At 44.0% G+C, this 24,467-nt stretch overlaps 2 protein-coding genes across 5 annotated transcripts in view; one reads left to right on the top strand and one right to left on the bottom strand.

The window, feature by feature from the left end:
• Nucleotides 1–21,864, bottom strand: part of dhx40 (DEAH (Asp-Glu-Ala-His) box polypeptide 40) — a 46,037-nt gene extending 24,173 nt beyond the window's left edge. The window contains exons 1-8 of one of the 4 annotated variants that reach the window (XM_059973620.1): nt 21,732–21,864; nt 15,706–15,851; nt 14,425–14,544; nt 10,701–10,934; nt 8,709–8,775; nt 7,109–7,240; nt 6,772–6,871; nt 3,660–3,746 (exon numbers count right to left, since the gene is read on the bottom strand). In XM_059973620.1, coding sequence (XP_059829603.1) covers nt 3,660–3,746; nt 6,772–6,871; nt 7,109–7,240; nt 8,709–8,775; nt 10,701–10,934; nt 14,425–14,544; nt 15,706–15,851; nt 21,732–21,774 — 929 coding nt within the window. In that variant the 5' untranslated portion in view covers nt 21,775–21,864. The other 3 variants (XM_059973619.1, XM_059973621.1, XM_059973622.1) reach the window with 3 other exon arrangements.
• Nucleotides 13,053–13,464, top strand: LOC132395127 (cytochrome c oxidase subunit 6B1-like). The gene has a single exon (XM_059971430.1). The coding sequence runs from the start codon at nt 13,165–13,167 to the stop codon at nt 13,420–13,422; it is 258 nt and encodes an 85-aa protein (XP_059827413.1). The 5' UTR covers nt 13,053–13,164; the 3' UTR covers nt 13,423–13,464.
• Nucleotides 21,865–24,467: the final 2,603 nt, after the last annotated feature.

Below are 24,467 nucleotides of genomic sequence, written 5' to 3'. Positions count from 1 at the left end.
TGCCCTGTTCTCACTGTTACCATCAGGGAGGAGGTACAGAGCCTGAAGGCACACACTCAGTGATTCAGGAACAGCTTCTTCCCCTCTGCCATCCAATTCCTAAATGGACATTGAACTGTTGGACACTACCGCACTTTTTAAAATATTCATTATTTCTGTTTTTTGCACGTTGTTTTAATCTATTCAATATAAACATACTGTAATTGATTTACTTATTATTATTATTTTAATTTTTTTCTTCTATGTTACGTATTGCATTGAACTGCTGCTGCTAAGTTAACAAATTTCACATCACATGCCGGTGGTAATAAACCTGATTCTGATTATTGGCAGGAGGTGAAGAGTGGGAATAAAGGCAGCGTTTTCTGACAGGTTGCTGGTGACCAGTGGTGTTCCATGGGGGGGGGGGGGGGGGGGTCTATGTTGTGACCATTATATGTCAATGATTTAGGTGATGGAATTGGTGGCTTTGTTGCAAAGTTTGCAGACAATATGAAGATTGGTGGATGGGCATTTAGTTTTAAGGAAGAAAGAGAGGCTACAGAAGGACTTAGACAGATTAGGAGAATGTGCCAAGAAATGGCAGATGGAATATAGTGTCAGGAAGTGTATGGTCATGCACTTTGGTAGAAGAAATTAAAGGGTTGACTATTTTCTCTTTCAATATTTTTATTAGCTTCTGTATAAAGGAATACAGAGTACAAGATATATAAGTTAAAAAAAGCGCCAAATATATTGTATTAAAAATACAGTTATAATCACAAAACTCTGTATTCATAAAAATTAAATTAAATCGTAGACTATTTTCTAAATGGAGAGAAAATACAAAAGACTTGATGGGCCAAATGGCCTAATTCTGTTCCTATTATGGTCTTATGGCTTTATGGCAAATTGCACTGATGTCCAGACACTGTTTTTAACTTTCATTTGGATTTTCTGTACAGAATCAGGTTTTGTTATAACTGACATCTGTCATGAAATTTGCACTTTTGCAGCAACATGTCAGTGCAAGGCATTAATGTCACTATGTTACAAAAATAATACTATAAAAGATGAATAATGAGGTAGCAGACACACACACACAGGATTTGGTTCATTAAATTGATATTCAAAAGATGTGACTGGGAAGGGAGTTAATCATAGGGACATGGAACATGCTTCGGCCCTACTGGTTCATGCTGACTAAGATTTCTACTTGCCTGCTTTCGGCCCATATCCTTATAAACTTTTCCTATCCATATTTGGGTGGCAGGGTGGATATACATCTTTACCAGAGGAGGTGTAAGGCACACCTTCCCTTCACTAGCCTGCAGCTTGCCCTTGGGCAAAGTGTAGTACTTGCTCAGCCCCCACCCCCCTCCGACCAGGTTCACGTGAAGCCACAGGAGCAGGTGGTGGATGGTCATATGAGCAGTGGTACATATCACAAGTCCTGGTTATGCAACCACTGATGCCAGGCAGACAATCTCTGAAGAGAATTGACAATGGCTGGTGTGGCTGTAAAGGCAATGCCCAGGAGAAAGCAATGGCAAATGACTTCTGTAGAAGAATCTGTCAAGAACAATCATGGTCATCAAAAGACCGGAATTGCCTACATCGGTGGTCCCCGACCAAAGCAAAGCATGTGCTACTGGGCCGCGAGGAAACAATATGATTTGTCGATATGGAACGATATGAGTCAGCAGCACCTTTCCTCATTCCCTGTCATGCCCATTGTTGAACTTGAACGCACACGAGGTCACTACGCACGTGAAGTCATTACCCATGCAAGGTCATCAGTCGCCTAAACGCAGTGATACCCTCACGCCAGGGATCACTGGTTGGCCTCGCGCGGCCAGCAAGAAGTGCCATTGAAACTGGCTTGGAGCACAGACAGATGGGCGCCACCTCTAAACCTGTTTAGCACACCGAATGTTCATGGGGTACCCTGTGCTAAAATATTCGCAGACGACCTAATTCGGGCTCAGGGTTTCGTAAGTAGCAGAGCAGCTACCTCGCTGTGATTTACTGAAAGTCATCCCTCGAGCCAAACTTTTGTCAGCTGATAGATCCTACCGACCGGGGCGGGGGGGGGGGGGGGGGTCGTGCACGCACCCTTTCGCACTCCTCCTCACTCGGTCGATCACTCTCTCTGGACTGCGATCTCCGCGGCCCTGGCCCAGGCCCTTACCTTGTCCCCTCACTGGTGTGTTGTAATGATTTTATATGTTCATACGAAGAAAATATGCGCTGTGTGCTTAATATCCAAACGTTACTTAAAATGTTATGATGCTTTGACTTATAAATGACTTATAATTGATTTATCACTATGTTCATGCGAGGAAAATATGCCCTGTGTGTTTAATATTAAATGCGTTAAACAAACTCTTTTAGAAATGAAATTAAGTATATCAGCCATTTGTAAGAGACTTATAGTTGACTTATCATCTATATTCCGGTCGTGATTAACACCCACACCCCCGTCAGCCGGTCCACAAGAATACTATCAATATTCAACCAGTCCACGGTGCGAAAAGGTTGGTGACCCCTGGCCAACATGGCACATAATGATAATGATGATGATATCCATGTACCTTTACAAGTTCCTTTTAAATGTTGTTAATGTACCTGCCTCAACTACTTCCTCGGGCAGGCTCAATCCATAGATTGCCATTCTCTGGTAAAGAAGTTGCCTCTCAGGTTCTTATCAAATCCCTCCCTGTTACCTTCAACCAATGGCCCCCTAGTTCCTGATTCCCCAACCCTTGGAAAAAGACTGAGCACATTCACTCTATCTATGCTCCTCGCGATTTTATACATCTCTAGCAGATCACCCTAGAAAAGCCAAAAAACACTAACACCAGGCTCAAAGGGCAGCTTCTATCCCTCTGTTATCAGGTTCTTCAACGGCCCTTTTGCAAGAAAAGCTGGACTCTTAACCTCACAAGCTATCTCGATATGATCTTTCACTTTATTGTTTACTTGCAATTAACTTTCTCAGTAATTTTTACACTGTATTCTGCATTGTTAAAGATTTACCTTGTTCCAGATCAGGGGTTCTCAACCATCTTTTTATGTCATGGACCAATACCAGGGTCCATGGACCCCCTCCTGTTCTAGATTAATGCACTGTGTAACAATTTGATTTCTGTAAACAGTATGTAAGACAAGCTTTTCACTGTATCTTGATACACTTGACAATCATAAATCAGAATCAATAATAAACCAATGCCTCTCATTCTCCTACTCGCCAATGAAGACAATCCCAACCTGCTTGATAACTCAGTCCCTCCAGTCTCAGCAATACCAATGTAAGTCTCCTCTGTGCTCTTTCCAACATAATGGCATCCTTTCTAGAACAGGGTGACCAAAACTGAACAGAGCATTCCAAATGCAACCTCACCAGCTTCTTGTACAACCGCAACATGGCATCCTGACTTCTACCTTCAGTTCTCTGACTACCAGCATGCCAAAAGCCTTCTTCACACACAGTCTACCTGCAACACCATCCTTAGCACCAATGAAGATTCAGTTTGGAACTCAACAGGAATGTATTGATAGGACCTGTCACCTGAGACTCTATTCATAATAAAGAGAGATGCCAAATGGTAGGATTCATGGAATGCTGAGTCTGCAGCTGGTGGGTTAACTTAAAAATGATAAGTTTCTTAAAAACTCACTTTGAAATGGGAACAACCTCCAGAATGTCGAGTCCAACAAGGGGATTGTGATTCAACTGCTTCACAAAGCCACAATCTACAACGTATCTGTGATGAAAGAGACAAAGGAAGCATTCGTTAACACCAGAACCAGTCACAAAGGACAATAGAGTGGCACCAATCCAGGTTCAATTCCTGCTGTTGCTTCTAAAGAGTTTGTACTTTCTCCCCGCGACTGCATGGGTTCCCTCCGGGTGCTCGTTTCCTCTCACAAAGGCATACAAGTTAGGGTTTGGGAGTTGTGGGCACGCTATGTTGGCGCTAGAAGCATGGTGACACTTCCCAGCACCAACTTCATTGCTGTGATTAGATGCAAACAATGCATTTCGTCATATACTACATGTGATAAACAGAAACCCAATTCTGTCAAAAAATTCTGCATACTGATGAGGATTAAATCCTCCTTCCCTGATTCCTGCTCTGTTCTCAGCTGTACATTCCGAGTTGTAATTCTGGGGGCATAGCGCCTAGAATATATCTTCCATAGACAGAATGGAGGCACAAGAGACTCTAGATGCTGGAATAGGGGCCAAAAATAGAAAGCTGGTGGAACTCAGTGGATCAGGCAACATCTGTGGAGGGAAATGAACAGTTGACATTTTAGGTCGAGACCCTTCATCAGCAATCAAGATGGCAAACTGATGAAGAGTCTCGACCCGTAACTCCTGGGTACCAACATCTCTGAAGATTTATCCTGGGCCCAAATATTGATGCAATTACAAAGAAGGCACAGCAACGGCTATACTTCATTAGGAGTTTGAGGAGATTTGGTCTGTCACTAAAGACTCTTGCAAGTTTCTACAGAAAATATTCTGCCTGGTTGCATCACCATATAGTGCCTTTAATGCACAGGAGTGGCAAAAGCAGCAGATGGTTGTCTCCCCATCATCTTCAATAGGAAACACCTCTAGAAAATGGTATCCATCATGAAAGAATCTTACCATCCAGGACATGCTATCTTTTCATTACAGGAGCCTGAAGATGCACGTTTTGTGAACATCTTCTTCCCCCCGCCATCAGATTTCTGAACAGTCCATGAACCCATGAACACCACCTCACTTTTTGCATTAGTATTTTTTAATATTTATTATAACTTAGAGTATTTTTATGTATTGCACTGCACTGCTGCCACGAAACAACAAATTTTTTGACACCTGTCAATAAACCTGATTCCGACTTTTGTCCATCAATGCAGTCTGACCTGCCGAGCTCCTCCAGCTTTGGCTCGATAGACGGAACTTGCCTCTCTAATGTACTTTGCACAACTCTGGGCATCTCTGTGCTTCCAGCCAATGAAGCTTAGCCACGGCTGGAAAACAGGACTGTCAATTTGCCAACAAGCAGCATTTTTGAAGGGATGTTAGGGGGGAGGGGTTAAGGGGAGGGGGGAAGGGTATATATATATATTTTCATATATTTTCTTTTATTTCTGTAATTATTTGAAAACTCAATAAAAAGTTTTTTTAAAAAAAGCAGCATTTTTGAATAAGAATCAGATAATGACCAAATAATTATTTTTAGTGATGTCAATTGAAGAGTAACTGTGGGTCAGAATATTGGAGACATTCTTCAAGTTATGTCAAAATGATAAACTGGGACCTTGGTTAAATTTTTCAAGTTCAAGTTTAATTGTCATTCACCATAAGCATGTAGACAACCAAACGAAACAGTGCTCCTCCAGGACCAATGTGCAAAACACAGTACATACAGTCACACACAGCACATATAGTTACGATCTAGCACGTACTATCACAAAATACTAAATCAAGTCACTGAGTGGCATGGCTTGAAGACTGATGATAAATGGCGTGCTGACCTGGAGCCATGTTTCTCCAAGAACAAGTACGCAGCAGCTGCAGGAGAAGCAATCTAGTTTGTCTTCCAGGTAAAGACACTGGAGAGCAGCCACCAATGGGAGAGCTGGACAGCAGGGGCCGTCCCAAACCCAGCAAGGATTCTAGCACACCTGCCTGGCCTCTGTTTTCCCCCACACTGCCTTCTCTGTTGGATGGTCATAACTGGCAATACCATGGGATGAAGGCCTTGTCCCAGCAACAATACCGGGCCATGCAACTCCTCTACAGTCAGTCCCGCCAATGAATTAATGAACCAAACTTGCAGTATTTTGGATTATCAATGTTCAGCAAGGTCTTGGGATCACAAGACAAACCACTTGTTGGACCTGGAGAGGGTGCTGCAATTAAGTGCACTGCTATCTTAACAGAGGTCCTTAACTAACACACAGTCTGGTAGTTCTCTCTGTTGCACTGATGTGTCAGCATGGACTGTGTGCAAAATAACTCTCCTCTTCTGTTGGCAGTGCTCCCCTACCACTGACAGACAAATCAAACACCCTGCATTGTAACTTGGCAGACTTATGATCAGAGTTCTGATAAAACAGTCATCTAATTTCTGTAAATTTTCAGTAAGAAAGCAGCTACTTTGCACAGGAAGGTGGCTCTAAGAGACAGGAAGTTGCCCAGAGGCTCCCTTATCATTTGGGAAATTTGTTTATATGGAAATATGCAGACAAGAGAACCAGCCAAGGCAGTGATTTCACTACTGTGACCAAATATGTATGAATGCTTGGTGTAGATGCACAATTTCCCAATGTCACTGAAGTACTCAGGAAAAACTAGCAGATGGTGGCTGGGAACTCTACTTTGGGAGAGAGATAGGATTAAAATTATGCTTAAGATTAGTTCTATTTGTAACATGTACATTGAAACATTGAAGCATACAGTGAAACACATCATTTGCATCAACACCAACACACTGAACGTGCCAGGGGCAGTCCACCAGTGTCGCCATGCTTCCAGCACCAACCTCGCATGCCCGCAATTTACTAACCCACCCATACGTCTTTGAAATGTGGGAGGACACCAGAGCTCCTGGAGGAAACCCGTGTGGTGATTTGGAGAACGTACACACTCCTAAAAGAGGTCAGCATGAATTAAGCCCCAATGTTACAGCTGGTGCTGTAAAGCAATATGATAACTGCTATGCCAATTGCTGTTAAGATAACAGAACATGATTAGAGTCCAGCAGTAGCCCTTAGTTTGCACTTTCTTACCTTATTCTGTCGATAGTCAAAGAAGTGGCTGCTATATTTGTAGCAACTATGCACTTCCTGATGTGAGGTGCTGCAGGAAGGAAAACCTTTTTTTGTTGATCTGAAGGAAAAAATAAACACTATAAGGAAGGAGAAAAAGGCATGTTAATTAAAAGGGCACTTTCGCATTTGGAAACAATTCAGTTAGCTTAACTATTGATTTGTGAAGGGAATGGGAAATATATTTTTCTCCAGAATTATCCAGCAAAGGTTCAGTAGCCAATGAAAGTGTTGTTTTCAGAGTAAATCCGTACCAGCTGAACGGATGTGGGGTGTGTAGTTTTGCAATTGGTTATACCTGTTGACATAGAGCCATAGAGGGGTAGGATGAGCAGACCCTCGACTGATCTGTCTCTCACATCATATTGGTAATCAATTGATTCTCCTTTCTTGAAAAGCAAGTCACATGCCCGTTCAATCTCAGACTGTCCTGTACAAATAAAACATATGTCAGACTAATTCAGTCCAGCACGTATTGAATCGTCCAGGCTTATAGCGTGAGGAAGCTGTGGCAGTCATGGGTAATCTTGCAACCTGCACTTTCTATTACCCCACAAACTCGTCTTCCTCCAACAATCACCCAACTCACAGATGGAATCCCATGCATGTAGTTATTACCCCTCAATAAAAGGCTTTTGAACCACAGGAGATAAACTCACTCACTCCATAATGAACTGATTACATAATCTCTTGAGGACTCTACAACTCATGTGCTCAATATTTATTGTTTTTTTGTATTCGTACAATTTGTTGTCTTTTGTACATTGGTTGTTTGTCTTTGTCGTGTGCTTTCTTTCATTGATTCTTTTGTGTTTCTTTGTATCTACTGTGAATGCCTGCAAGAAAATGAATCTCAAGGTAGTATATGGTGATATATATGAACTTTGATAATAAATTTACTTTGAACTTTGAATTAGCCTCTATAATGTTTTCACCTTGAAGAGGAGATTCCCCATATCTTGTCTCTTTAGATCAATTCAACATGGTTTTAAATTTCTGGCCTCTGGGCAGCATGGTAGATTACTGGTTAACACAATGCTTTACAGTGCCAGAGATCACCAATTGGGGTTCAATTCCCACCACTGTCTGTATGGAGCTAGTAGGAATTTGCCACAACTTGGCAGGTTAGCATCTACAAATTGGTGATTCTCTTTGGAAGGTCGAACTCAAAGGCAGAGTACAGAGTTAATGGCAGGATTCTTAACAAAGGGATCTTGGGGTCCACGTCCATAGATCCCTCAAAGTTGCCGCACAAGTTGATAGGGTAGTTAAGAAGGCTAATGGTGTGTTGGCCTTCAATAGTCAAAGATTGAGTTCAAGAACCACTGTAGTTCTATAAAACCTGGTTAGACCACAGTTGAAGTATTGTGTTTAGTTCTGGTCGAAAATCTTTAGAGAGGGTGCAGATGAGATTTATCAGGATGAACTGGATCAGACAGCATGTCTTATGAGGATAGGTTGAGTGAGCCAGGGCTTTTCTCATTGGAGTGACAGAAGATAATAGGTGACTAGTTAGAAATGTACAAGATGATAAGCAGCATAGATCAAGTGGAGAGCCAGAGACTTTTTCCCAGGGTGAAAATGGCTAACATGAGTAAGCATAATTTTAAGGTGATTGGGAGGATGTCAGATGTAGGATTTTTTACACGGGGTGGTAGGTGCATGGAACACGCTGTCAGGAATGGTGGTAGAGGCAGCTGAATTAGGGATACTTAAGAGACTCTTAAGTTAGAGTGATTGATCTTAGAGTGGGTTAAAAGGTTGGCACAACATCGTGGGCTGAAGAGCCTGTACTGTGCTGTACTGTTCTATGTTGTATGAACAGCAAATAGCACAAAATCTAGCCACTAATCTTCGCCTACAATGTGTAGAAAGTATCTGTACCACCTGCCTATTACCTGTCAAAAACACCAGGATGTCTCCTTCTGACTCATTCATATGTATGTCCAAAGTGACGTTTACAACCTAGAAAAGCAGAAATGAGATGATTTTACAAGTAAGCCAGTGTGGTTTAGTAACAGTGATTACAAGGTGCCTTCTAGATCTTTGCAGACAATTATCTAAGTCAGCAGGCAGCTATTTAATGCACCAAAGTCAAAGAATAAGACAAACCACTCACAGACAAAAAGAGCTGTTTTCTCAAAGGATAAAAGTTGACAATTTTAAAAAAGACATGCGATTTCCACAGAAGAACACAAGCAAATATGTTATATCTAACCTGAAGGAGACATTAGGACAGGTAACAGAAAGTCTGGCCAAGGGTATGTATCACCTTACCAGAAGAGAGGTTGGGGGAAAACAATGATTTCCCATAAACTGCAGACAACCGAGATGCAGCATAGAAAATGGAGAATGCACAGAATGGAGAATGGTAGTGCAGTGATCAAGGATTGGGGTTCAATTCCCACCGCTGTCTGTAAGGAGTTTGTACCTTCTCCTCATGATCACATGGGTTTCCTCCAGACGCTCCAGTTTTCTCCCATTGTCCAAAGACTATGGGTTAGGGTTAGTAAGTTGAGGGCATGCTTTGTTGATGCCAGAAGTATGGTGACAACTAAGGGCTGCCCCCAACACATCCTCGGACTGTGTTGGTCATTGACACAGTACAATGCATTTCACTATACGTCTTGGCGTTTCGAAATACATGTGACAAATATGTGAACAAAACTAATATTTAAATCTTTATATGTTTTAAGGCCAGAGTAGGTGCCATATCAAAATCATCTACAATTATTGCGAGGAATTTTTTATGCTTGACCAACAGCTTACTTGGGATGTCGGAATTGATGGCTTTGTGACCAAACTTGCAGACCATATAAAGATAGGTGGAGGGATAGGAAGTGCTGAGGAAGCAAGCAGTCTGCAGAAGGACTTGGGACAGATTAGGAGAATTGGCAGATGGAATAAAGTATATGGTTATGCACTTTGGTAGAAGGAATAAAGGCATTGCTACTTCATAAACAGGGTGCATATTCAGAAATCAGAGCTATTAAGGGACTTGGGAGTCCTAGTGCAGGATTCCCAAAAAGTTAATTTTGTGAATTAACTTGCAAGTTGAATCAGAAGTAAGGAAGGCAAATATAATGTTAGCATTCTTTTCAAAACAACTAGAATATAAGGATGTAATGCTGAGGCTTTATAAGGCATTGATCAGATCGCATTTAGAGTATTGTGAATCCCTTATTGAAGAAAGGATGTGCTGGCATTGGAGAGGATCCAGATGAGGTATACAAGATTGATCCTGGAAATCAAAGGATTAACAAACGAGAAACTTTTAATGGCTCTGGCCTTGTACTCAGTGGAGTCCAGGAAAATGACAGGAGGTCCGATCGAAACCCATTGAATATTTAAAGGCCAAGATAGAGTAGATATGGAAAGGATGCTTCCATTAGTGAGAGAATCTAGGACCAGAGGACACAACCTTAGAATACAAGGACATCCCTTTATAACAGAGATGAGGAGGAATTTCTTTATCCAGAGGGTGGTGAATCTGGGATTCTCTGCCACAGATGGCTGTAGAGGCCAAGTCATTAGGCATAATTAAAGTGGAGGTTGACAGGTTCTTGATGGTAAGACCGTCAAAGATTACGAGAAGCTTGGAGAATGGGGTTGAGAGGTTTAATAAATTGGCCATGATTGAATGACGCAGCAGACTCAATGGGCTAAATGGCCTAATTCTGCTCCTATGCCTGAGGGTTTAGCCTTTAAGAATGTACCTTTCCTTTGTTTCTGCACTGGATTACTAGACTGGGTCAGCTCTCTGACACAGGAGTGCTGGCTGCTCATACACTGTCTCCTTTCTCTCACACAACAGCACAGGTCAATTTGGGACCCGCAGTTCGATGAGGTTGTGTCTGCATTGATGCATCCCAGAGAGTGATAACAATTACCTCTTTAACAAGTCCCGTGCCATGCTTATCCTTTGGTCCAATCAGGTTGCAGAATAGTTCCTTGACAGGATAAGCCCTGCCTGACACATGGTATACAGGACAACCATGCAGGAATTCCGAGAGCTTCTCTGTCTCCAGTGTGGCTGACATCACAATGACCTTCAGAGGAGCCTTGCGTATGGGTGGCGTTGTGCCCTGGGCAGACAGGGATTTCAGCAAGCCAAAGAGAATGTCCTGTGGAAAGAAAGGGCTACGTTAGTGGGATAAGCCCAGCAAACCCTGGCAACGTCATAAAGATTAACTTTACTTGTCACATATACATTGAACTGTCACACACTGCTATCAGGTGTGGGAACGCATGCCCGACGAGGGTCACCAGTTGGAAAAAGAACAGATGGTAAGATGCAACAGTACATTAGCGCAAGGGGTTTTATTTAGTGCCAGGTGGGGAAAAAAGAGCAAAAGCTGCCCAAAAGTTGTGAAGAGAAAAGATATTTACAAATAGACAAATGAAAACAAATGTATTAAAATCTACAAATTTACAAAGGCTTTCTCCATGACACACTTTATCATTAACTTTCCAATATAGCTATTCACCATCAAACCCAATCTCCACACCCCTCAGCAAAGCCAAACTGAGAGTTTAAATCTGCCTGCGCTGGGTGTAGTATGCCAACTCCCACTAACCCTGGCACTATTTTAGGATGACCCAAACTGTCCCTCGGGTCTTTTGGAGCCGTTCAGCTGCCTACAAACCAATGCAACGGAGTGAGTGAAAATAAATGAAACTGCTTGGAACACCAGTGTCTGGAATCCTTATTTTTATGAGTTATAAAACAATAGAACACATTAACTGCAGAGATAGTTTTGATTAGTCAAGCTAGCAACTGTTTAACTGTTGGGGCGTGAAAATGGTGAACTTCAGAACAGGAAGACAAAGTGTGTGAACTACTGGGGAAACTAGACCAGGGACAGAATGAGGAGGAGTGACTAACTGGGCAAAGGGGCGAGGTTGGCGGGAGAATTAGCATGGCCAAACTGTTCTGTCACAGAAGCGTACAGTGAAATGCACTGTTTGCGTCAAATCAAGTCAGCGAGGTTTGTGCTGGGAAGCCCACAAAGTGTTACCACGTTTCCAGCGCCAACATAGCATGCCCACAACTTACTAATCCTAACCATATGCCTTTGGAATGTGGGAGGAAATTGGAACATCCAGTGGAAGCCACACGGTCATGGGGAGAACATATAATCCTCTTAAAAACAGAACTGGGGATCAAACACCAATCTTACAGCTGGCACTGGACACCACTATGTTACCATGTGACGCCAGAGCAAGTGGCCATCAATGTCTGTGATCCAAAATGCTGGAGCTGATGACTCATGACAGTTCCCCCACTCATGAAAGACACCCCTCTAACTTTCATTCCCACTGCTTTCAGTAAAGGGTACCCATAAAAGAAGCAAAACTCCTACACTAGGGGTAAGCAAGGAAGATTCACAAACATAGCATTTTATAGCGTCAGCAATTGGAAAATCAGAATTCAATTCTTGCTGCAGACTAAAGAATTTGTACCTTCTCCCCACGTCTGCATGTGTTTCCTCCCACATTTAAAGACATACAGGTTCGTAGGTTAATTGGTGTAACTGGATGGTGCAGGCCCCCTGGGCTGGAAGGGCCAGTTACCGAGCTGGATCCTTAATAATAATGAAGAAAATAGGAGAATCCATAGACGTGACTGAATCTGGATGAGTAAATATCTCCCTCAAACAGCCCACCGCCTCCTGAGACCTGGGTTCATTCATGAGGACTGGTTTTAAAGTGACTGACCCTAGGAATATGGGCATCGGTGGCAAGTTAGGCACATTCACTGCCCACTCCTGTAGCTCATGGAAGTGATAGTGAGTCCTCCTGAACTTTTGCACTTTAGTCCCAGTCTATGATCACTTCCTATTGTGGAACAGTGTGCGAATTGGAAAGGAGACTGGGGATAGTGGTGTGATCACGCCTCTGTGTTTCTTCTTGGTGCTGTTTGTCCTTAGCTATGGCCACTTTGTCCTGGGCCCAGCACGTAAAAGTCATGACAAAGATAGCACAGCAATGCCTCTACTCCCTTAGAAGTTTGCAAAGATTTGGCATTACATCTAAAACTTTGATCAACGTCTATAGTGGAGAATATATTGACTGACTGCATACAGCCTGGTAGGGAATCACCAATGCTCTTGAATGGAAAATCCTACAAGAAGTAGTGGATATGGCCCATTTCATCACGGGTAAAGCCCTCCTCAGCATTGAACACATCTACACAGAGTACTGTTGCAAGAAAGCAACATCCATCATCAAGGAACCCTGACCATCCAGGCCATGCTCTCTTCTCACTACTGTCATCAAGAAGGTGGTACAGGATTCGGCGGGTGGGCGGGCGTAGGAGGCGGGTCTCTGTGCGGACGAACAGCAAGGTGAATAATGGCAAGTATCCAGGATCGTCTCAGCCAGTACCGGACGGCGCCCTTTGACGCCAGGTTCCCCAACACCAACCAGACTCACAACTGCTACCAGAACTACCTGGACTATCATCACTGCCAGAAGGCTCTGACTGCTCAGGGCAAAGACATGTCCGTGTGTGAGTGGTATAACAAGGTATATAAATCCCTGTGCCCTAGATCTTGGGTTAACAAATGGGATGATCAGAGGGAGTCGGGAAGCTTCCCTGGGAAGATCTGAATGACCAGTTGGGACATACTTCTCTTTCGCTCCTCCTCTATCCCCTCAAGATCTCTTGTTGTTTTCTCTCTTACTCAAAGTCTACCTTGGACCTTTGCTGATTGAGTGAGGGGGTGTGGTGGGGTTAATGTTCATGAGCCCTCCCCCAGCTCTCTGCTCCCTTTTTCTGTTGGAGATAGGTTTTGGGGTTTCACTGACTTTGAGCTCTCTTTTAACATCTGTAATTCAACAATAAAATGCTTCCACAAGGAGACCTTCCCTCAAAAAAAAGGTAGTGGTACAGGAGCCTCAGGACCCACATCGCCAGTTATTACTCCTCAACCATCAGGCTCTTGAACCAGAGGGGATAACTTCACTTGTCCCATCACTGAAATGTTCCCACAACCTATGGACTAACTTTCAAGTACTATTCATTTCATGTTCTTTGTAATTATTATCTATTTATTATTATTATTTCTTTTGTATTTGTTGTCTTTTACACGCTGGTTGAACGGCCAAGTTGCTGCGGTCTTTCATTGAATCTATTGTGGTTAGTAAATTTACTGTGTATGCTCACAAGAAAATGATTCTTAGGTTTCTACTGTATATGGTGACCTATGTGTACTTTGATGATAGATTTATTTTGAATTTGGAAATTAAGGAAAGGAGGTGACCAATACCGATAGAATTTCAGATTCTGATTCCGATTTATCACACGTATATCAAAACAGTACAGTGAAATGTGACGTTTGTGTTAATAACCACACACCAATGGACATGCTGGGGTTGAGCCTGTAATTGGCGCCACACATTTGAGCTAACATAGCATGCCCAGTATGTTGAGCTGAACACAAACAGCAACAGCAGCAGCAAACAAGCCACTCTCCCACCCCCACTCACACACACAGACAGAACTCCAACCCCAGGAAAGGCCTCCTGCCTTTGGCCAGACAGCAAGTTAACTAGAGAAATGGCATTAACCAAACAGACCTACTTCATAAGAATGTTGAAGTGTTACTTAACAGTGCTGAGGCTCCTCTCATGGGCTTCATCCAGAATGATCACGCTGTATTTATTGAGACCAGGGTCCTGCAGGATCTCCCGTAGCAGGCAGCCGTCAGTCATGTACTTGATCACAGTGTCCTGAGTCAAAAGGAAGAGCTGTTACATCAGCAACACACACAAAGTGCTGGAGGAACTCAGCAAGTCCGGCAGCCTCTATGGAGGGGAATGAGCGGTCGGCATTTTGGGCTGAGCCACCTTATCGGGACTAGAAAGGGGGGGGGGAGGGGTAGGAGTACAAGATAGAAGTGATAGGTGAGGGGGAAGGTGATGAAGTAAGAAGCAGGAAGGGGGTGTTGGTGAAAAAGGTAAAGGGCTGAAGAAGAACGAATCTGACAGGAGAGGATAGCAGACCACAGGAGAAAGGAAAGGAGGAGCAGAGGCAGGTGAGGAAAGGGGTGAGAGGGAAATGAGAATGGAGAATAGAAAATGAGGGAAGGGGATGGGGAGAGAAATAAACAGATGTCTGATAGTTCAATTTCCATGCCATCAGGTTGGAGGCTGCCCAGTGGAATGAGGCGCTGCTCCTCCAACCCAAGAGGGACCTCATCATGGCGGCAGAGGACACGATGGACCAGAATGTCGTAACGGAAATGGGTCTGATTTCAGTCCTGATTGGGCGGGGGGGGAGGGGAGTCTTGGCCTGAAACAGCGACTGCTCATTCCGCTCCACAGATGCTGCCTGACTTGTTGAATATCTCCAGCACAGAGGGAGTCCATTCAGCCCATCCGATGCATGTTCTACAAAGCCTCCTCCCACCTTTTTTCTTTTCTTCATAGACTTCTATTGGGACTGATGACATAAGAACTGGGCAGGAGGGGCATGAAAAACATTTTGTCCCTTGACTTGGGCACAAACGCTTTAGGGGTCTCTAGGAACTGAAATCAATATTGTAGACTAATGAGGGAGATAGAAAAATAAATCTGTCTTCACGTTTCTGACTTTTACGTTATATTTGAATGCTGAAGGTAAATTACATCAACACGTACAAAGCCAGGTGACAAATACAGACAGAATGATACACAGAAATAGTCAGAGTCACAGGGAGACAAACTCACATGTCATGACAGGGACTGAGACAAAGCAAGCACCATAAATAATCAATCAGCTTTCACAAGCACTGCACACAACCTCCCACTCCGATCCAATTTCAACCACACTGGATTGACTACCTATCACTTTCAGTGCAAACGGGTTCCAAACTGAACCAAAGGCACCTTGACCCTTGTGTGACTTCTCACCTCAGAGGTGCAGTCATCGAAGCGCACCTGGTAGCCCACCATCCGGCCCAAGTCGCAGCCTATCTCCTCGGCCACTCGCAGGGCCACTGAAATGGCAGCCACTCGCCGGGGCTGCGTCACCCCAATCACCCCATGCTGTCCTAGTCCTGGAAGGGAAGAGGGGAAACGTAAGGTAGAAGGAACAAGGCCATGCTTCTCCAGAAAACACAAAAGCCATTCAATGAACACCCCTCACTTTCAAACATTCTATTAATTTACTGAGACACAGCATGGAGTCGGCCATTCTGGCCCCCAGCAACACTCGATTTAACTCCAGCCTAATCGCAGGACAATGTGCAATGAGCCATTGACCTCCCAACCGGTATGTCTTTGGAGTGTGAAAGGAAACCGGAGGACCCAGAGGTAAATCCACGCGGTCATGGGGAGAACATACAAATACTCTACAGACCGCGGCAGGAACTGAACCCCGGTCGCTGGTACTGTAAAGCGTTGTGCTAGTCTTTACGTTACGGGCCATGGTCACCTGTAGATAGACTGGACTACAGAGACCATTGCAGGTGAAAACCAGCCATTCCCAGTCCACAGTATCACCTGGGGCTCAGGGTGGTCACACTCTCACTCCTGAAACACATTCGGGTTGTGAATACGTGACATACTCTAGAGCAAACAATACAGGCCAACATTCCTATCACAGCAGCAAGGAGCAATCTTTCAGATGTGACGTTAAACCAAGGGTCTGTTTCACATAAAACACGGTGTGTCACTGCTTCTGGAAGGCAACACCTATAATCAAAGATCCCCACCATCTGCTCCATGCCATCTTTTAACAATCACTCTCAAACAGGAGGGACAGAGGCTGCAGGGTTGCGCAGTAGTTAGCGTAATGCTATTACAGTGCCAACAACTCGGGTTCAATTCCGCCGCTAGTTATAAGGAGTTTGCATGCTCTTGCCCGACCACAGGGGTTTCATCCGGACACCTGTTCTTCCTACCCCCTAAAGGTGTACAGGTGAGTAGTTTAATTGGTCACACGGGTGTGATTGAGCAGCACAGGTTTATTGGGCTGGAAGAGCCTGTTATGTTGCTGTATCCTTAAATAAATAATAAAAGCCATAAGTCCCACAATACCAGCTCCATCCCTTCAACCTTTCTTCAACACCCAGCAAAGCCCTAATCCAGGGGTCGGCAACCCATGGCTCCGGAGCCACATGCCGCTCTTTCATCTCTGTGCTGCGGCTCCCTGTGGCTTTGGAAAATATATGATGAGTATTTAATTAAAATGTATTTTATGTTAGTTTGTTAGTTTTTGAAATGTAATTCTAAATTTGAAGATTATGGTGATCTTGTACAATCTAAATAAAACGTTGTGGCGACCCATTTCCTGGCACATCCGAACCGGCTCACAATTAGCCAGCGTTCCAGCTAAGGGAGATAACCTACGGAGGTTTGTGAGTATGTGTGTTTTGGAGCATCCGCGCCCACGGGAGGGGGGGGGGGTGCGGGTTGAGGGAGGCTTAAAAGCAAGGCTGTTTAGTTCGAATAAAGTTATCTTTGACTGCAGTTTACCGACTCCGTGTTATTTTAGCGCTGCGTGTAGCACACCGCTATGTGTTTTTTTTATCGCTGTTAATATACGTCACCACTGCCAATGCCTGACACCAGCCAGTGCACGATTTCTTTTAATTTTTCGATCCAAGGTAGGCTAACTATGGAGTAACCTTCAACCCAATGTCTTTTTTTCGGAGTTCAAAATGTTTTTGTTGCATGCAGTATTGTAATTTCGTTTTCTCTGCAGGAGTTCATCGATTTCATAAATGCAACACATTATAGTTCATTTATACATAGCATAAAGGCAAAAAAACGTTGTATGCAGTGTTATTTCATTTTAAATGTCAAACGGGTTTTGTGGCTCCCAGTGTTTTCTTTTCTGTGGGAAACGGGTCCATATGGCTCTTTCAGTGGTAAAGGTTGCCAACCCCTGCCCTAATCACTACAGTCTGGCAATGCTGTGAGCACTCTGAATTGGAATGCTCTTTCTTTTTATTTCATGCTAATCGACCTCTTTCATGCATAATTTGTTTAACTTTATGTTTTTCTTGTGAAAGACGCTAAAATGACGGTGGTGACAAGAAAGCGTACAGGAGTGAGACATGCCAACTAGTGGAGTGGTGGCGCAGCAACAACCTGGCACTCAACGTCAGTAAGATGAAAGAGCTGATTGTGGACTTCAGGAAGGGGAAGACGAAGGAACACATTACCAATCCACATAGAAGGATCAGAGGTGGAGAGAGTGAACTGTTCAAGTTCCTGGGTGTCAAGATCTCTGATGATCTCACCTGATTCCAACATATCGATACAGTTAAAAAGAAGGCAAGTCAGTGACTATAACTTCATTAGGAATATGAAGAGATTTGGTATGTCAAGAAATACACTCAAAAACTTCTATAGAAGTACCGTGGTGAGCAGTTTGACAGGCTGTATCACTGTCTGGTATGGAGGGGTTACTGCACAGAACTGAAAGAAACTGTAGGAGGTTGTAAATTTAGTCGGCTCCACCTTGGGTACTAGCTTACAATGTACCCAGGACATCAAGGAGCGGTGTCTCAGAAAGGCAGCGTCCATTATTAAGGACCACTAGCACCCGGGGCATGCCCTTTTCTCACTGTTACCATCAGGTAGGAGGTACAGAAGCCTGAAGGCACACACTCAGTGATTCAGGAACAGCTTCTTCCCCTCTGCCATACGATTCTTAAATGGACATTGAACCCTTGGACACTACCTCACTTTTTTTTTAATATATAGTATTTCTGTTTTTTGCACTATTTTCAATCTATTCAGTATACATACACCGTAATTGATTGACCTATTATAATTGTGTTTTTTTCTTCTATATTATGTATTGTATTGAACTTCTGCTGCTAAGTTAACAAATTTCACATCACATGCCGGTGATAATAAACCTGATCCTGATTCTGTGCCTGCGATGCTGCTGCAGGTAAGGTTTTAAGTGCACCTGTGCATATGACAATATACTTTTTGACTTTGCCATACAATTCAGCCCTTCAAGACTGCTCTGCCATTCAATAAGATATTGGCTGATCTTCAGTCCAACACGATATTCCCAGATTCCTCATAAACCTATCCATCTCCTTCTTAAAGTTATTCAGCAAATTGGGGCGGAACAGTAACGGTTAGCACATCGCTTTGCAGCGCCAGCAGTAAGACTGGGGTTTGATTCCTGTTGGTGTCTGTGAGGAGTTTGTAAGCTCTCCCCATGACCATGTGGGTTTCCTCCAGGAGCTGCTGTTTCCTCCCACAGTCCAAATATATACAGTTAGGGTTAGTGAGGAAGCTACGCTGGGGCTGGAAGCATGGTGGCATATGCAGATGGCCCAGCACAAACCTTGTTGATTCGGTTTGAAGCGAACAACACATTTCACTGAATGTTTCAATGTCTGTGTGACAAGTAAAGCTAATCTTTAGCAGTCTGGTGAGCAAATTTTCAGACCCTGGAGACTTTTCAGATTCCAGTCCCCCAGAAGCCCTCAGCTTAATGGGGCAACAGTTAGCACGACTCCCTTACAGTTCCGGAGACCCTAGCTGAATCTGGTCCTCCTGTGACTTGACTACATGCAGTTCGCACACTGTCCCGGTTATGCTGGTTCCCTCCAACATGGCAGTCTACTGGTTAGCACGACGCTATTACAGTCTGGGGTGTTGAGAGTCCAATTCCAGCGTCCTCCGTAAGACAGTTTGTACATTCCTCCCGTACGCACAGGGGTTTCCTCTGGTTTTCTCCCACAGTCCAAGGACACACCAGTTAGTAGGTTGCTTAGTCATTGTAGATTGTCCTGTGATTACGCTAGGGGTTAAATTGATGGGTTGCTGGGCAGCACAGCTCAGAAGGCCAGAAGGGCTGTGTATCTGTGTATTTCTTCATAAATTAATATTCCAAAGATGGGCTATCTTGTAGATTAATAGGCTGCTTTTAGTTTTCCTAATATATTGAGCAATAGGAGAATCCAGAGGTACGATGGAGAATGTGTTAAGGAAACTAAGAGGGAGAGTGTGTATGCTCTGAGAGTTGTCACAGAGTTGATGGGCCAAACTATTTATCTTCCATGTGATTGGAAAATTTAGAACAGCTACTGCAGCACTTTTATTTAAAATGATACTAATATCCTTGAATTTGGTGGTAGGGTGGAGATACATCAACACCAAGGAGGTGAAAGGCTTCCCTCTGCTAGCCCGCAGGTCATTCCTGGGCAAGGTGTGGCATCTTAGTCCCCCAATCAGTGTCACATGAAACCATGGGACCAGGTGGTGGATGGTACCCTGGTTATGGAACCACTGATGCTAAAGACAATCTCTGATCATGGCTGGGATCGCCCATCTTGTACAGACACTGCCCAGAAAACCACTTCTGTAGAAAATTTGCCAAGACCAGCCACAGTTGAGACCACGATCACCCACATCATACAACATGGCACAAGAATGATGATCTTTCATTTTTGTTTCATCCGAGACCTTTCGCATTTCTAGGAAGTTATCTGTGATCCCTTCAAAGAAGACAAAGACGAAGGATTTGGTTAATTACTTGCAACACACATAAAATGCAGGAGGAACTCAGCAGGCCAGGCAACATCTACGGAAAAAAAGTACAGTCGACTACAACGTCAGCCCAAAATGTTGACTGTACTTTTTTTCCACAGATGCCGCCTGACCTGCTGAGTTCCTCCAGCATTTAGTGTGTGTGTGGATTTCCAGCATCTGCACATTTTCTCTTGTTTGTGGTTAATTAGTTTTCCATTTCTTTATTCCCCCACCATGATAAATTCTCTGTTTGTGACTGTGAGGATCTACAACTGTCTTATTTTAAATGCGAGCATTTACAATCCGCTTTTAGGTTCCTCGTAGTTTACTCTCACAGTGTATTTTTACCCTCTTGCTCAACCTCTTGGTCTATGGTTCCTGAATTTCAATCTGCCCGCAATCCTTGGGCTTGCTTCTTAAAACGAGTCTACTTTGGATGTAAAACTATCCTTTTGCTAGCTGTGTTTGGATCATTTATCCTTTTGTGTTTTTGGTGACTGAGAGGGAAGAATTGCATTTTCTTGCTGCCTTTCTTCCATGTTAGGTATCGCCAATTCACCATCCTTTGAACGAAGCTGCACACTTTGAGGTAGGAAAGCCACTCGTTATAGCTCTCAGACGTTTACATTTAGGGTGCCAGGTTGGACAGTGCAAGATTATTCCCTTCTGGTCATCACCGGACACATAATTGTGGACTCGCCCGATTTGTAGTCAGCAAACGCCGGAATCAGCGGTTCGAGCAGCATCTGTGGAGGCAACGGGACCTGTCCCGGGGTAACCATGGAGGGCCCTGCGGCTCCGGCCTCACCTGCCCGGTGCAGATACTGCGGGAACTGCGTGGTTTTCCCACTGCCCGTCTCTCCGGTCACTATGAGGAACGGATGCTCCCGAACCGCTTCAACCAGCTGCTCCCTGTGCCTCTGGATGGGCAGCGACCCGGACCGAGGCCCGCCCCGGTCGCCTCGTCCCCCGCTCTCCCGGTACATCCACACCCCGAGGCCCGCGCTCGGACTCCCGGACGAGCCTCCGCACGCCGAGCCCTCTGACGTCATCACGCCAACAGGGAGGAGGGACGCCGCGCTGCGGCAGGGTCTGGTTCCGCCCAGCTGCTCCCCCTCCCGTCTAATACCGGAACAGCACCCTCTGCAAATTATATTTATTTATTATTGTCGCACGTACTAATAATGTACAGTGAAAATTTTGACGTCAGAGAGACTGCAGATGCTGGAAGTCTGATCAACACGCACATAAACTCTGGAGGAACTCAGCTGGTCAGCCAGCATCTCTTGAGGAAATTAATAGTGGATGTTTCAGGCTGACACTCTTTATCATCAGGACTCAAAAGTGAGACAAACTTTGTTTTGCATGCCATCCACGCAGATCATTTCATCTGCAACAGAAAAGCAAGACCCAGAATACAGTGTTACACTTACTGAGGAAGTGTGGTGTAGGCTGTATAGGGCCCCATGGAGTCATCAGAGATGGTGCGACACGATTACAGCTCAGGGTGTTCAACTCTGGCACCGTTCTGTAAGGAGTCTGTACGTTCTCCCTATGGAATGCATGGGTTTTCCTTGGTGCTGTAGTTTCCTCCCGTATGGTGTTGGAAGGTCTTCTCCACGTAGGCATCACTAAATAAATAAATAACATCCAGAATATAATGTTACAGATACAAAGGAAGGGCTGGGTGGGCAGCCAAAAAGCCATAAGGAGGTAGACTGTGAAATCAACAGTCCATCTTATCAAAAGTTGTTTTCAATCTCAACACTGAGTTTGTTGTCAGACGCACAAGCATATGCTTGCAAAGCTGTAATGACAAACCTGTTTCTGTACATGTACTTGTGTTTCCAACAATGAAACAAATGCCAACATTCACAAAGTATTATTCAAGGTCAACCATAATTAGAACAAAAGAGTGAACAGGCATGCAAAGTTTTGCAATACTGATGAAATGATTAAGATAGTGAAAAAAAGTTATTGGTGATTTTTTTTAGCCCTTGAACTTTTTAGATTTTAGTTCAAAAGTTGAAGGAAGTACGTGCTATCAGGAGAGGTTGGATAAAGCTGGGTAGTTTTCTCAGGAGGCTGAGGGGAGACCTCACAGAGACGATAACCAGGTAAGCAGTCTTTTTTTTCCCCCAGGAGTGAAGTGTCAAAAACTAGAAAATATCAGCGTGAGGGGCAAAGTTTAGAAGAGATATACAGGCAAACACTTTGAACACAGACGGGTGCTTAGAATGGGCTTCCAGGGTAGTAGTCGAAGCAGGTAAGGTGGTCTTGCTTAAGATATTTTTAGATAGGCACACAGATGTGGTGGGAATGGAGAGGGGTGGATCGTTTGCAGACTGAAGAGATTTAGTTTAATTTGACAAGATGTTCGGCACAGGCGTTATGGGCTTAAGTGACTCTTCCTATGCTGTAATATTCTATCTCCTCGGAGGAGGAGGATTCTGACTTCCTTTTCAAATGTAAAGCGTGGACTAATTTCCTTTACATTTCCAGTTTTCTCCTCTTCCTTTTGCAGGCCCCCAGCTCCATTGCCCCATCCACGTGGGAAGTATTCTGCTGTGAGTCCCCACCAGCTGCTTGACCACGTTGGTCCTGATGGTGGAGTCATCCATATAAACAAACGACAGACAATCATGCTTATCCCTCTTAACACAGTAAAATCTCCCACTGCGTTACCAGGACACACAGAACCACAGATTTTGATGGGTGGTAGTCTCGCTCTCCTCCCCATTCCAGGACATACACCAGAAGTGCTGCATTCACAGAGCGCTCAGGATTGTCACGGACCATCCCACAATCTCTTTGACCTCCTACTGTCATGCAAAAAGTACCACAGTATAAGAACAAGGACTGTGAGGCTGAATAACAGCTTCTTCCCCCAGGCTGTGAGACTTCTGAGCACCCTGCTGTCACCCAGTACACAATATTTATGACAGCACCAGCAGCATTATACTGTAGTACTGTATATCTAACTACAGGATGTGTCATAAATGCACTCTCTGTACATCTACAGAATACTTCCTTTTATCTGTCAATATGATTGTGTTAGAGTTATGTTATGTGCTGTGTGTGATACATGTACTGTGTTTTGCATCTTGGTCCCCGAGGATCATTGTTTCATTTAGCTGAGTACACTTGTGCAGCTGAATGACAATAAACTTGAACAGGAACAAATAAGGAGCTTTTAAAAAGGCAAATAACCTTGGGGTCAGGGAGGGAATTCCAGAGCGATGAAGCCACAGCAGCAATGCCAGGAAGGAGGAAATGTGAGAACTATAGCAGATTGGCAATTTTAGAGAGTTAAGGGCTGGAGAAAGTTTTAATGAAGATGAGCACATGGAATCATAGAGCACAACTGCACAGAAACAGGCCCTTCAGCCCCTCTAGTCCATTATTCTGCCTAGCCCCAACAACCCGAATCTACACCACAGTTCTCCATACCCCTCCCAGCCATGTACCTATCCAAATAAAGAGTCCTTGAAAATGAGTCCATGGCTTGTGGGAACAGTCCAGTGATGGGGCAAGTGCAGTTGAATTAAGTCATCTCCTCTGGTTCAAGAACCTAATGTTTGAAAGGTAATGACCGTTCCTGAACCTTGTGGTGCGGGTCCTGAGGCTCCTGTATCTTCTTCTTGATGGCAGCAGTGAGAAGAGAGCTTGACCTGATGATCCCTGATGATGGATGCTGGTTTCCTGCGACATCGCTCCGTGTAGATGTGCTCAAAGTAGGGAAGGCTTTACCCGTGATGGACTGGGCCGAACCCACTACTTTTTGTAGCATTTACAGAAAAATAAGGAAATGCATTAGAATTGATTTAAAAAAAAACAAAGACTGACAAACAACGAATGTGCAAAGGAAGACCGATCTGGTAAATACAAAACAAATGATGCTGAGCGCCTAAGTTGTGGAGTCCTATAAAGTGATTCTTTTGGTTTTCAGAACAGTGCCAAGTCAAGTCGCTTTTTAATTGTCATTTCGACCATAACTGCTGGTACAGTACACAGTAAAAACGAGACAAAGTTTTTCAGGACCATGGTGCTACATAAAACAGTACAAAAACTATTTCTGAATTGTGGTGAACCGTTACTCACGCCCATTCAAAAGTTCAAAGTATATTTATTATCAAAGTAAATGCAGGTCACCACATACAACCCCGAGG

The sequence above is a fragment of the Hypanus sabinus genome, chromosome 6 (genome assembly GCF_030144855.1).
Source record: "Hypanus sabinus isolate sHypSab1 chromosome 6, sHypSab1.hap1, whole genome shotgun sequence".
In the NCBI taxonomy this organism is placed as follows: domain Eukaryota; kingdom Metazoa; phylum Chordata; class Chondrichthyes; order Myliobatiformes; family Dasyatidae; genus Hypanus; species Hypanus sabinus.
The sequence above is the reverse complement of the archived record's forward strand: the minus strand, read 5'-3'. Positions and strand labels throughout refer to the sequence as shown.